At 36.6% G+C, this 14740-nt stretch overlaps 1 protein-coding gene across 3 annotated transcripts in view; it reads right to left on the bottom strand.

The window, feature by feature from the left end:
• Window positions 1-14740, bottom strand: part of vwa8 (von Willebrand factor A domain containing 8) — a 146055-nt gene that overhangs the window by 100798 nt on the left and 30517 nt on the right. For all 3 annotated transcript variants that reach the window (XM_067409012.1, XM_067409011.1, XM_067409013.1), the window contains 4 exons: window positions 4260-4428; window positions 4002-4079; window positions 3531-3646; window positions 1644-1747 (listed from right to left, as the gene is read on the bottom strand). In XM_067409012.1, coding sequence (XP_067265113.1) covers window positions 1644-1747; window positions 3531-3646; window positions 4002-4079; window positions 4260-4428 — 467 coding nt within the window. The remainder of the gene's footprint in view (window positions 1-1643; window positions 1748-3530; window positions 3647-4001; window positions 4080-4259; window positions 4429-14740) is intronic.

Here is a 14740-nt window from a genome sequence, read left to right as displayed (position 1 = left end):
CACTGATGTGTTAGCTTTCTGGTATTATGGACTGGCAAATCATATTCTCCATATACAAACCCGATTCCAAAAAAGTTGGGACACTGTACAAATTGTGAATAAAAAATGTTTAAACTGAGAAAATGTATCATTTTAAGGGAAAAATAAGTTGATTTTAAATTTAATGGCATCAACACATCTCAAAAAAGTTGGGACAAGGCCATGTTTACTTCTGTGTGGCATCCCCTCTTCTTTTTATAACAGTCTGCAAACGTCTGGGGACTGAGGAGACAAGTTGCTCAAGTTTAGGAATAGGAATGTTGTCCCATTCTTGTCTAATACAGGCTTCTAGTTGCTCAACTGTCTTAGGTCTTCCCTGAAAGAGACGATGTCTGGATGGGAGCATATGTTGTTCTAGAACTTGGATATACCTTTCAGCATTGATGGTGCCTTTCCAGATGTGTAAGCTGCCCATGCCACACGCACTCATGTAACCCCATACCATCAGAGATGCAGGCTTCTGAACTGAGCGCTGATAACTACTTGGGTTGTCCTTGTCCTCTTTAGTCCGGATGACATGGCGTCCCAGTTTTCCAAAAAGAACTTCAAATTTTGATTTGTCTGACCACAGAACAGTTTTCCACTTTGCCAAAGTCCATTTCAAATGAGCCTTGGCCTGCGCTTCTGGATCATGTTTAGATATGGCTTCTTTTTTGACCTATAGAGTTTTAGCCAGCAACGGCAAATGGCATGGTGGATTGTGTTAACCGACAATGTTTTCTGGAAGTATTCCTGAGACCATGTTGTGATTTCCATTACAGTAGCATTCCTGTATGTGATGCAGTGCCGTCTAAGGGCCTGAAGATCACAGGCATCCAGTATGGTTTTCCGGCCTTGACCCTTACGCACAGGGATTGTTCCAGATTCTCTGAATCTTTGGATGATATTATGCACTGTAAATGATGATAACTTCAAACTCTTTGCAATTTTTCTCTCAGAAACTCCTTTCTGATATTTCTCCACTATTTTTCGCCGCAGCATTGGGGGAATTGGTGATCCTCTGCCCATCTTAACTTCTGAGAGACACTGCCACTCTGAGAGGCTCTTTTTATACCCAATCATGTTGCCAATTGACCTAATAAGTTGCAAATTGGTCCTCCAGCTGTTCCTTATATGTACATTTAACTTTTCCGGCCTCTTATTGCTACCTGTCTTAACTTTTTTGGAATGTGTAGCTCTCATGAAATCCAAAATGAGCCAATATTTGGCATGACATTTCAAAATGTCTCACTTTCAACATTTGATATGTTATCTATATTCGATTGTTAATAAAATATAAGTTTATGAGATTTGTAAATTATTGCATTCCTTTTTTATTCACAATTTGTACAGTGTCCCAACTTTTTTGGAATCGGGTTTGTATGAAAATTAGTCAAAATTAATGATTTTGTGTTTACAAAACACATTTACTTATTTATGTTTACAAAACTTTGACTACAGTGATCCCTCTGTTGTGTGACCAAGCTGAATTTCTTAGTATTATAATTCAACATCCTGTGGATCGTGGGTCCAATTCAAATAAAATTGAATCATACTATAATAGGAATTCTGACTTTTGCTTAGCCCTGGTCTGAACTCTGGTATGGAGTTGAACTGTAACTCACAGGTGTAGAGGTGGCTCTGTTCTATTGCTGGGTCATGCTGATCCTCTATTGAGCAGTTCACAAGACTCTTCTGAAGAGACGAGCGAGCCAGGCTGGGCAGAAACCTACAAAAAGAATGAATTCTTTATTTATACATTTCAAATCAACTTTTCCCAGTCATTCTACACTTTACAAGCAATGAAGCAGGCGATACAGCTGCATGTTAAAGAGTGTAATGTACGGACATAATACAGAAAAAAAAAACTTTTTAAACACGATTCACATTTGCCATTGGTTGATAACAGACAGTCAAACTCATGCCATTAGTGAAATGCTGCTATTTCATGTCCAGTCTGACTGTCTGAAGCCAGTGCTGGCAAAGAAATTACTCATTTCACTTTTAAGCTCAGTTCAAGTCTGCATGAGGATTTTACAATATAACAATGCATCCTTATGAAATCCTTAAAGGGATAGTTCACCCAAAAATGAAAATTTGATGTTTATCTGCTTACCCCCAGGGCATCAAAGATGTAGATGACTTTGTTTCTTCAGTAGAACACAAATGATGATTTTTAACTCCAACCATTGCCATCTGTCAGCCGTATAATGCACGTCAATGGGAACTCCATCTATAAGAGTCAAAAAAACACGCACAGACAAATCCAAATTAAACCCTGTGGCTTGTGACGATACATTGATGTCCTGAGACACTAAACGATCGGTGTGTGTGAGAAACCGATCGTTTCGTTTCTTAGGACATCAATGTGCCGTCACGAGCCGCAGGGTTTAATTTGGATTTGTCTGTGCGTGTTTTTTTGACTCTTATAGATGTCAAAAAAAGATGTTTTTCATTGATGTGCATTATACGGCTGACAGACGGCAACGGTTGGAGTTAAAAAACATCATTTGTGTTCTAATGAAGAAACAAAGTCACCTACATCTTGGATGCCCTGGGGGTAAGCAGATAAACATCAAATTTTCATTTTTGTATGAACTATCCCTTTAACATACATTTGTGAATACAAGAATGATGTCATTTCGCCATTTACCTCTGCATGATTAATTTTGGTGTAGAGTTTGATGTATTACAGAGCTCCTAAAGGGACCATTAAAGGGACCAGAACGTCATATTTCAAGGCCTTATGTCCGCTTTAACGCATCATCTGTGGCGGCGCAGAAACCATGCCATGAAATGGGCTTATGGCACAATATGTGGCTCAGTGATTCATAAAAAAAGACTGGTACAGTAAAAAACACTAAAAATTTAGATTTTGTTAGAGCAGTATGTTTATATTGTCCCATATAAAACTTTAAAGGCCAATTTAAAAATATAGGTATTCTAACAGTGCTTATTGTAAGCAGCACCATAGATGCAGAGGCCTTTAGGGAGAGTCACTTTATATAAATGGGAGGCTCAGGGGTCAATAAGTGACAAACAAATATGTTAGCTAGATTCAGTCTAATGAAATCCAAATGTTGAGCACTTTTTACAGTATAAATCTTTTTTTTTTTTTTATGAACTATTAAACTTAGCATATATGACAATGCACACCGAGCCGCATATTGCGGCATCAGCCTATTTCATTGCATGTGGTTTCTCGGCCGCCACAGAGTTAAATTCATTAAAGCGGACATAAGGCCTTGAAATATATTACAATTTGCCCTAATGAATGGCATATTTTGAACACTTTTTAATATACCAATTTTTTATGGACCCTTGAACTTGGCAAATAGGACAATACACAGTGAGCCGTATATTACGTCTCCAGCCCATTTTGCAGAGTGGTTTCTCCTTCTCCACAGATAACGCGTTAAAGCAGACATCATCCGTGAATATTTCATTTTTGGTTGCTGTTTAGTTGCATTGCATTTATACATTCATATATGAATGCGTTTGAGTTTGTCTACCTGGAAAGACAGGCTTTGTTCACAGCGTGAGCAACACTCTCTTGTGGATACTGAGAAAGACGGCGACAGATTCTCAGCAGCTGCCTGGTGGACAATGAAGAAGCAAGAGACAGGGCCTGGACATGGCACAAAAACACCAAAGAATATTTACATTTCATCTCATAGAATCAAAAACAAATCAAACCATAGAACAAAGTAACCCCCTATAATGGGAAAAATATTAATCAAGAAAAAGAAAGGACAATCACTCTTGTGCTCTAATACAACAGGATATTTAGGGTTTCTGGGACAGAGCTAACTAAAACACTAATAAACAGCAGAGTAAGCAGTTCAGGTCCTAAACAAGAAACCTTATGTGGTGTTTTATAACAATCCCTTAACAAATGTGCTGATAAGGTATGTAAAGAACCTCCTATGTCCCTATATGAGCCTTTGTTAAAGGTTTTAGGGACCTAACATTGGAAAGCTCACCGTTGGATCGTTGGATTTTCTCAGGCTGTGAGTCAGGTGTTGCAGCTGCTCCACTGCTTCTTTGGGAACATTTGGAATCTGTTATAAACAAAAGACATTACACAAAACTCAAATACAGAAATATAAGGTTAGAGCTAGTATAGCATATGATTCAACAAGAGATGCAGTACATAAATCTGTTGGGTGTAAGTATAACTAATCAAACACCACATTATTGAATTTGACAAAATAAAGCAGTCTGAAGGTGATGTGACTGACCATGCCCTGGAGAATGGCCGTTTCCTCTGCCTTGGCCAGTGGTTTTATGGTGTGAAAGAGAAACATGGTGAGAATCTCTGGGCCGAGCCACTGCTGCGTAGTGCTCCCGACCTGAGGAGGCTCAGCTAGGGCGATGATCCGGAATGACGGGTGGATTGGGAAGATGGATCTGTGGAGAGGATAACAGTTGGTTTTATCATCAAACACAGTCTCTTTCTCAATTCTTGATGCATACTGGAATAGTAATACAAAACATCAACAATTTGAATGCTTAGAGGTTTTTAAGAGTGTTTTGAGAATATATAACGGACAACCCATGGCTACCTGTGCAGTAATTCACGATGTGGAGGCAAAGAACCATCCGACGTGAAGTGGAGTGAATTCAAATCTAGCCAGCCTGGATTATCCCACTTTAAACATGGTCATTTGCCAGCAGTGACTTGAAAGCTGTTATTGATATTTGCAGTGCAGGGTTCCTTAGATCTAGATCTTTTTTTTTTTTTTAAAGAAATTAATATTTTGTTCAGCAAGGATGCCTTAACTTGATCAAAAGTGACAGTAAAGACATTTATAATGTTACAAAAGATTCCTATTTCAAATAAATGTTGTTCTTTTGAACTTTCTATTTATCAAAGTCGTCAAAAATGTATCACGGTTTCCACAAAAATATTAAGCTGCACAACTTTTCATTATTAAAAATAATGAGCAGAAAATCAGCATATTAGAATGATTTCTGAAGGATCACGTGAAACTGAAGACTGAAGTAAAGATGCTGAACATTCAGCTTTACCATCACAGGAATAAATTACATTTTAAAATATATTCAAATAGACAACAGTTATTTAAAATTGTAATAATGTTTCACAATATTACTGTTTTTACTGTATTTCTGATCAAGTAAGCATAAGAGACTTCTCTCAAAAACATTTGAAAAAATCCTATGGCCCCAATCTTTTGAACACTAGTGTATCCTTCTGAGGGATCCAAATATTAGAAATAAGTGACTGAAGTTTATTTTCAACAAGGTCTCTTAAAGGGATAATTCACCCAAAACTGAAAATTCTCTTTCATTCTCATGTATCACTTAACCTCAAGTTGTTCCAAACCTGTATGAATTTTTTTCTTCTCCTGATATTATGAAGCATATGGATAATCAAACAGTTGATGTACCCCATTGACTTCCATAGTATGGAAAAAAAAAAAATATATATATATCCTATGGAAGTCAACGGGGTCCATCAAGTGTTTGGTTACTAACATTTTTCAAAATATCTTCTTCTGTGTTCAGCAGAAGAAAGAATTTCATACAGGTTTGGAACAACTTGAGTAAATGATGAACTATCCCCTTAATACCTATTGTTTCACTTCTTATCAATTTAAAATTGTAGGCAGTGAGTATAAGTAATAAGTTACTATTGTATTCTGAACATAGTCGATGTGACGTTATAACACAGGCTGTAAAGACAATGGAGCAACATGACGAACAGGTGACCTGAAAACAGGCATTACAGTCACAGTGACTGTCAATCTTTGTTATTATGATTATGATATGTTCAGGGTTTGGCATAACCAAAGGCACCTGATCACTGATGACTATATGAGAACAAGAGGAGGTGAAGCCAGTCCATTCATCTGTCAAAGTGAATAGGATATGCCCATGTCAAGATCTGTGCCCTCACTGATCTCTGGCACACTGATATTGTATCGCTGACAATAGCTTGTGCTCAAGCTGCATCGCCACCTAATCCCACTGGACAGCTCCGTCTATTTATAAACAATGAAGCTCCCTGCATGAAATGCAGAGATACACCTACTGACAGCGAGAGCGATCGAGATTCTTCATTATCACACCATTTTAGATCTTCATCAGATCAACTGCCTCCTGTTGCCTAGCAACACCTTCATGCCTTCCAAGTCCATGTTCCAGGTTTCAAAAACACCAGCTCCACTTTCTTACATTTACACATCATTACTGAATGTACCACTTGCTAGCAATAATCATACACAGGTGCACTGCTATTATCTTTACTTATAACACTGAATGTGTCACTGAGAAAACTATAAGAAACACCATTAATCCAAACAAAGTTAAGTGACCAGGGGCTGTGAAGGTACAAAACAAAACAAAACAGCAAATTCCATGTGACTACATCTACTAAAGCCATATAATAGGTTTGTGTGAGGTAATAACAGACTTAAGTCATTATTCACTGTAAAACTCCACTGGAAATCTCATTCCTGGTGATCTAAGTTCAAATATGGTGCATCAAGACACATTTTGCCAAGTTTGGCATTAATATTAGTAATACAATTAGTTTGAACTTTGATGTGTCATGGTTGCATATGTGGAAGTGTGAATGAGCTTTCAGAGCTTGGTGGTGGGCATGATTTTTGTGCAAAACCACAATGTGTTTGCCGTGGTGAATTACTGGATTGTTATAAATAAGCAACATTAGTGTTTTTCCAAAGTTACTAGCCACTCAGAATTTTCACTGGCCACAATTTTGACATTGATACCATGGGGAAAAATGCCCATATTAGTTGTTTTAAATATTATCTCATAATTCGGCAGCAAGTATATTAGGCTGCTGTCACTTTAAGGCCTGATGCAGGAATCCACTATACTGTTACAAATGCGTGTTTGCGTTCACTTAAAGCATCACTGACTGCGTTTACGTGAATAGTCGCTAAGACCAGCATTTTGACATTATTGTGTGTGTATTTGACTATTTAAGCACAATAAGCAGCGAAAAAGAACTCAATTTAGTAATGAGAGGCGGCTTTATGTGCGCACTTTTTGAGTGTGAGCACAAAATCTTTGGGAATTTGAATCTCACTGCGAAATTCAAGCACTGTAACACCAACAATATTCATCCAGAGCAAAGGAAATGATTGAGTGAGGGGAGGTGGGTTTGTGTGTCAACTTGCTGTTGGAGAGATGAGAGAGCGGCAAAGCGAAGCTGGTATCGTGTATCTATTCTGCGGAAAATGAGTATTGGAAGCGTTTCAGATATTTCAGTATCGATATGTATCGAAAAAATCTATATTTTTGACAACATACATTGCATTGCATTGATTATTTTAGATGCCTTTTTAAAAGACTACAATTGAAAAATGTATATATTATATTTAAAATTCAACCTGCCAAAGTAGCTACTAGGAGTGACTGTGTTACACGCCACTGCTGAAATCCATCCGCATTTGGCTATAGGCGGGGGTTCATGTCAAGCCCTGTTAAGCAACATAATAAATATACCACAGTTCAAAAGTTTGGGCTTGGTAAGGGTTTTCAAAAATATTTTTGAAAGTAGTATCATATGCTCACCAAGGCTGCATTTCTTCAATCAAAAATACAGTAAAAACTGTAATATTGTGAAACATTATAATTTAAAAACTTTTGTCTGTTTCAATATATTTTAAAATGTAATTTATTCCTGTGATCAAAGCTGAATTTTCTGCATCATTACTCCAGTCTTCAGTGTCACATGATCCTTCAGAAATCATTCTAATATGCTGATTTGCTGCTCAAGAAACATTATTATTATTATCAATGCTGAAAACTGCTTAATATTTTTGTGGAAACAGTGATACTTTTTTTTCAGGGTTCTATGATGAATATAAAGTTCAAAGAAACAGCATCTATTTGAAACTGTCACTTTTGTCTTTTTTTGTTTGTTTGTTTTTTTAAAGTAGCATATTCGGTTGTCAAGTCTGACGAAACGCGGCAACGCTTCCAGGTCCAAACGATCTCATACCACAAGAAAAACAACAAACGGTGCCAATATACACACACAATGTGGTGTAATACTACAAAAAAATTAGAATCATAACCTTTATCTCCATACCAAAATTCCAGATGACCAGACAGTGATTCATCTTTTATAAATCGTTAAAATATTAATGTTAATGTCTGACTGTTGTGTAGACTGTATTTAAAATGTTTAACTTTTTAAAATGTTTGATGTTTAATATGAATAAATAGCGCTCATAAACAGCCGTCGATGACATTTGCAAGTGAAATGAGTTGAGGCTTGGACCCAGAAACGGCGTTCCTTACGTCACGACTTAACAAGCGGATAGCCTTTATATACTTTTTATATTTAATATATACTTTATATACTTTAATAAAATTAAATAATACAAATTGAATGTTAATTACCTTTTAATGATATATTTTTGTACCACTGTAAAGCCAGTTGAAGCAAATCCAATTGACAACCAATTTGTTTTTAAAAAATTTGCATGGATAAGAGATGTTTTTTGATGCTGACACAATGTATTATAACATGCAGTATGCAATAAGTCTGAGAAACATGGATAGTGAAATGTAAGACAGACCAAGAGACTAAGAATAGTTCATTCTGTGAGAGCACTATTCACTGTTGACCTCAGGAGGTCAAAGACACCAGCCCTGCCCACGCAGCCAAGCAAAGTTTGACTTTTAGAGGCGTCATTAATAGGCCTGTATAGTGAGGAGTGTGTATGAGAGTCTGAGGCCGACAGGAACAGAGGCTCGCTAATTAAGACCCATATTGGAACCACATGAAGAGACCACAAGTGAAGTCTGAGACATCGACTAGAAACACAGGAAGAGGAAGTGGCTTTATTTCAACCTCAGACGCGCCACCACAAACATCCTTCCTACCCGTCTAGGTGGGGCTCCACCAGCAGGACAAATATACATCCAACAGAACTGATTTCTTCACCATGACATGCACAGATTTGTAATTTCACTGACTAGGTGTTGATAACCTATGGTAAAGGTGGATAATTAAGCCTTAGACAATATTTCAGGTCAGTGTTAGTGTTATTTTAGTGTAACTGAGATATGATTATAGTTGTTTAATATATATAGGCCTATTTTTAATTAGGTTTTATTTTTACATTTTCTGTTTAAATTTTTGCTGGTTGGCTTCGAGTCACTTAAACACTCACCATGGATTTAGTTAGTCTATGAGGCACAGACTTTCAAATTGTGGGAGATGTTGAATCACCCACTCGAAAGTTGATTGCGGATTCTTCCAGACAGCCAACAGACAATAAGATACGCTGATTGTCGTACTCATGCTGTTCCAAACCTATAGGATTTTCTTTCTTCTATAGAACACAAAAGAAGGAATGCTGAGGATTGTGCTGGTCACTCTTAGTGATTGCAATGAATGGAGACTCAGGCTTTCAAGTTTCAAAAAGACTGCAATAGAACTATAAAATATCTCATTGAAGTATAGGATTCATGTGCTATATTTAGTCTTCAGAACAGGGATGCAAACTCATGTGAACACTTTAGAGGAATAAAAAGTTTTCCAATTCACAGTGTTCACACTGTTGTTGACTGCAGAAACACAGTAAAAATTTAGAGATAGGCCGATAATCGGTTTTACCGATATTTTTCAAGAAATTTAAGCATTTTAACATAATTGGATATTGGTTTTGTAATATCGGTTTCACAGATAAATGTCGTGGGCATTTTGTGAATTGCACACAAGACCGCCATTAAAGGATTGGTTCACTTTAAAATGAAAATTATCCCAAGATTTACTCACCCTCAAGCCATTGAGATTTACTCAACCTCAAGCCATTGTAGGTGCGCGTGACGTCACGTCAGTTACGCTTTGTTTCATAATTTGAATCGGGAAGGCATCGGACGTAACGTAAGTGGTTTGAACTGTGAGTTTTACACTTTCTTTGTAAGTTAAATACGGAAGGCGGTCTGGTGGAAGTTAGATATTTTACCTTATAACTTGTTAAATATGGATATTTTTCTTACACAAACATCGCTTGGCTTCAGAAGGCCTTTATTAACCCCCCGGAGCCATGTGTAGTACATGTTTATGATCGACGGATGCACTTTCTTGAGCTTCATACTCATTGGTCCCATTTACTGCCATTATAAAGCTTGGGTGTGTCAGGAAATGTTCATCAGAAAGAATATAGTCATATACACCTAGGATGACATGAGGGTGAGTAAAGCTTGGGGTAATTTTTATTTGAAAGTGAACTAATCCTTTAAAGCACTGCATCTGAAGGAAACCATTCAACAATGGTGTTCACAGGTAAAGTAACATGTCTCCCTTAATTGGCATTTTTTTTTAAAACATAACAGCCATAACAGTAATGCACAGATGAGGCTTATGACATAAATGCTTGATATATAGTTTAAACTTGCCACTAAAGTCGGGTTCACACTGTACGATTTTGGCCACGAATTGGCCATCTGAGACAAATTTTGTGAATCCTAAAATATTCCTTGGATCCTAGGCCAAAATCTGAAGTCTTTGATCATCAGATTGACATGTTAACTGACAGCTGATTAATGGCCATTGCGATCAAATTTTACCTCCGCTGTATTTCAGGTTTGGTTTGACATGAGGGTGAGTAAATGATGAAATGATGACAGAATGTTTATTTTTAAGTCCAACAACATGGAGTTAATTTAGTTTCCAAAAAAAAAAAAAAAAAGAGGGAACCAGATCTGAAAGAGCCACAAGAGTGCTAAAACAATACTGTATGCTGTAAAACAAAAGTGCAGTCATACTCAGTGTTATTATAAAAATAAAACTGGATCTATTAAAAACTTTAGTTTATTAGGCTAACTCTCCATAGCAACAGAATATTGTGGTGTAACATTTCTCAGCCACTGTTAAATTACACATCTGAAGGAAAGTAAGGACAGACCGGAATAAACAGCAAGTGTCATGGTGCTAACTGACAAAACCTATAAAATCAGCCCTCGGATTAAATTGAGCTGGACCGTCTGGTGGGCAGTTTCCTGTTATTGCGGTCTGGAGATGAAAGCAGCCATTGTCATGGCCTGAAATGCATCTCATCGTAACTCAGTGTTTCTCACAGACATGGACGCATCGTCTAGACTCGCCGTCAAAAAGCTTAACTTTGCGTTGATTAACTTTGCGTGACATCATCTCTATAGAGAGACTAGAGATATCTCAGACCAACAGGTCTGAGATATCTCTAGTCTCTCTATAGAGTTGATGTCACGCAAAGTTAATCAACACCTCCTATAGGTTTGCCCATCACGTGTGTGAGCCATGAGAACACTCAGTATTTATTCGGCATTCGTGACTGTGGTTGCTTCAGGCCCACAGAGAAAAAATTGACTTATTGAGGGATCTGAAAGTGCATAAAATATGAACCAAGTGTAAATGGCAAAAAAACAAAAACATGAAACAATTTTTACAAATCCATTTCAAGATATGTGGTCTGAAATCCTATTCATGTCTCATTTCTGGAAACCCATTTCAGTCTGACCACTCTGATTGGATTTACGTAGCTTTTTTGCTAATGTCACTTTCTTCACGTAAAATGTAAACGCATCAGACATTGTTGCAGAAACCAAGTTGTGTTGTGTGCATGTTGTGCAGAAAATTATTGTATAATGGAGGCATCTCCGTGGTCCACACACCTCTTTGAAGACAGAGAAGGGAATAAAGTCACACATGCCGACCTCCTACTGGTCTGCTGCGTCTTCATTAGACACAGTAGTCCAAAGCCATAGCTACACATTAGCTTCTTTCACACATACAGTCTTTACTGGTAAACTACGGGTGAATTACTGTTTAGACATCATGTGTGACTAAGAATAACATTACCTGCATGAGCACATACAGGTCAGAACGCCAGAATGTTGACTTAAGAAGTTTGCCTTGGGGCAATAATAAAGATATTGGAGATGTTTACAGTAAACTCCACTGCATTTAATTGTTTTTCTATGTAAACATTTGTGTATTTACTGGAAAAGTCAGTCTGGTAATTTCCAGGTTCAGTGTGTTATATTGTAAGACAACATTGCAAACCCCTCCATGTTATTTTTGCCGTGTGCCTACCAACACACATCACTGCCATAGAAACCAATGCAGATATTCAGGAAAACAAAAGAGTGCAACAAAACACACAAATCGGATCTGAACAGCTGTGATATATGGTGTGGACAGAATTTAGATTGGATTCCAAATCAGATACACAAATAATCTGATTTAGACTTAAAGTGTGAACATAAGCCCTATTTAGATGGTAATTGTTCCTCATAGGGACATAAGGTATTTTCAAAAAATCCCTGGCCAAATTACCTACTGTTTTCTGACAAACACCATGGTCGTGTGATAATGTAATCCCTATCCGAATTTGAGTTTAACACTTTAACCCCTGAAGGCATTTTTAGAGTTTTTTTTTTTTTTTTGAAGACTCATAACTCCAAAACTATAGCAAGGAGAGTCAAAAGGTAGGTATTGTTTGATAGAAAACTTTGAATGATTGCATTTGGACATTCTCATGCTGAGAAACTGCGGATAAAAAAAAAATATATATATTTTTTTTAATTATAATTTTACATCTTTCTTATTTGAGATAAAATACAAGACAGGAAACCATTTCAACTATAATGTGTCTATTGTCCTATTTTAAACAGGATATTTAAATAATCACATAATAAATAGGATATTATTTTATTTTAAAGCACACAATCATGTGACTGACCATGTGAGCAGTGCATTCCCAGGTTCGTAGGATCACTAAACTCAAAAAACAATTTTCAATCACTATGTGATACTAGACAACGTTTTTGAATCGAATTGAACTGAATTGAAATGCATTGGATATGCCATAATCATCTGATTGCTTGGAGACGGTTCATACAAAGGAAGGGCTGCAATGAATGTGCTAAATAATCTCCCCCATGACAAAGTGTGTACACATACAGGTGTTGATTGGTGTGAGATTCATATTCAGTTCCATGATCGTGGCACACTGCTGAGCCACAGCAAATGTTCCCATTCTGTAACTGCAGTTGGCAGTGTGACAAATGTATAGATGGAAGGGCAGCTCTTATGAGAAATAGCACTGATTGGTGCTGGGTGTCCTAAAGGACTAGAACAGTAGTCTCACGTAAGTACTTAATTTCTGCAGCACGCTTCCAAAAAGCATTATCTCAGTTGGACATAAAAATGTCTATAAATTAATGAGCCTTGGACCATTCCAAAGCCCATTATGTGTGTATCCAACTTAAATGGATCTTTCATCTTACTCTTACGGTTTATCAGAGATGTAGGGACAGTTCATATATTTACATATATATTCAGTTCATATAGCAAAACCATCAGACTGAATAAAAAAAACACAAAAAAAAAAAAAAAAAAAACACTAAAGTGTAAGTGTTGTAAGTCTTGTTGGCAAAGGCTATTTACACTATTAGAGAAGTAGTTATTGATGCGATCGACCCGATTGGCCTTTTGCTGAACTCGTTCTTCTCCCTTTTTCCATCACATATCGGATCAGAAAAGCATTTATTTTCAATAAAAATGAAGAGAATATTTGAAAAGAGGAAATAAAGTTCTTAACAAGTGTTAAATAATAACGTTTTAATTGGGTAGGGTTACACCGTGTCCTAACTACACACGACGCGACGACGCAGTGCGATAAAAGATATCTTTTCCATGTTAATTGAGTTTTGTCCTAACCAGCCGAGACAGCGACAAGCGATGATTCTATTTTAGAAACCGTTTCTATTTTTCTGCAATGTCGCAGCTGGAACAAAAACACCACAAAGTATGGCAATGACAATCTCAAGTACTGTTAATGTGCTTTATTTATTGTTAAAAGCATCTAATGTTGGTTTGAATATAATTTTGTGAAAGTAACCATGGATAATTCACCTCAGATCGTGAAAATAAATAAATAGGCACAAGATTGTTCAAACTGTCAACTCATTGTAAACAAACAAGTGTATTCTATGACAAAGATTGCTTCAGCCACTCAGTATATACTTTAAATCATGTTTAAATTGTGTAATATTTATGAATTTGATTATGTAAGTACTCCATTTCATTGTGACTGCCGTGTGCTTCCTAAGAGAGTCTGCCCTCACGCTCTTCTGATTGGTTGTGGTTTTTAATAGATTTTGTCATGTCTCGTCGCCTCGTGTCTGGTGTGGACAGTCAAACTGCCTATCGCTAGAATCTTATTGCATCACGTCTGGTTAATACATGGTGTTAGATATAATTTTAATAAATATAATCATTTACACTATGTTATTATTGTATCCTGTTAAATGTACAACAGTACAAATAGTATCTGCAACTATTTATAAGTATAAATAGCATCAACTATTTGCACTTACTGCAAATAACTGCTACTTTTATATAGTGTAAATAGAATATATCACTATTTTTTTACTTAACATTTCACAGCCATAAAAAAAGAAAAAGACACCATTTACAACAATACTTATAAGATAAGATCTGATGATGATATATTTTACCAAATATCTGAGATTTTTTTCTTCAATTCAACATATTTACACAAAAAAACAAACCGTACAAGTGAGTCTATAAAAATGTTAATACATAGAATTTAAATATCGTCACATAAATAAATAGTGTTTCTTCAAAACACTGATAAAACTGCTCAATTCATATGGATTACTTAACTTTTGGAAGCTTGAAAGTTTTTGATGTGTGGACTTTCAATGG

The sequence above is a fragment of the Chanodichthys erythropterus genome, chromosome 14, assembly GCF_024489055.1.
Source record: "Chanodichthys erythropterus isolate Z2021 chromosome 14, ASM2448905v1, whole genome shotgun sequence".
NCBI lineage: Eukaryota > Metazoa > Chordata > Actinopteri > Cypriniformes > Xenocyprididae > Chanodichthys > Chanodichthys erythropterus.
The sequence above is the reverse complement of the archived record's forward strand: the minus strand, read 5'-3'. Positions and strand labels throughout refer to the sequence as shown.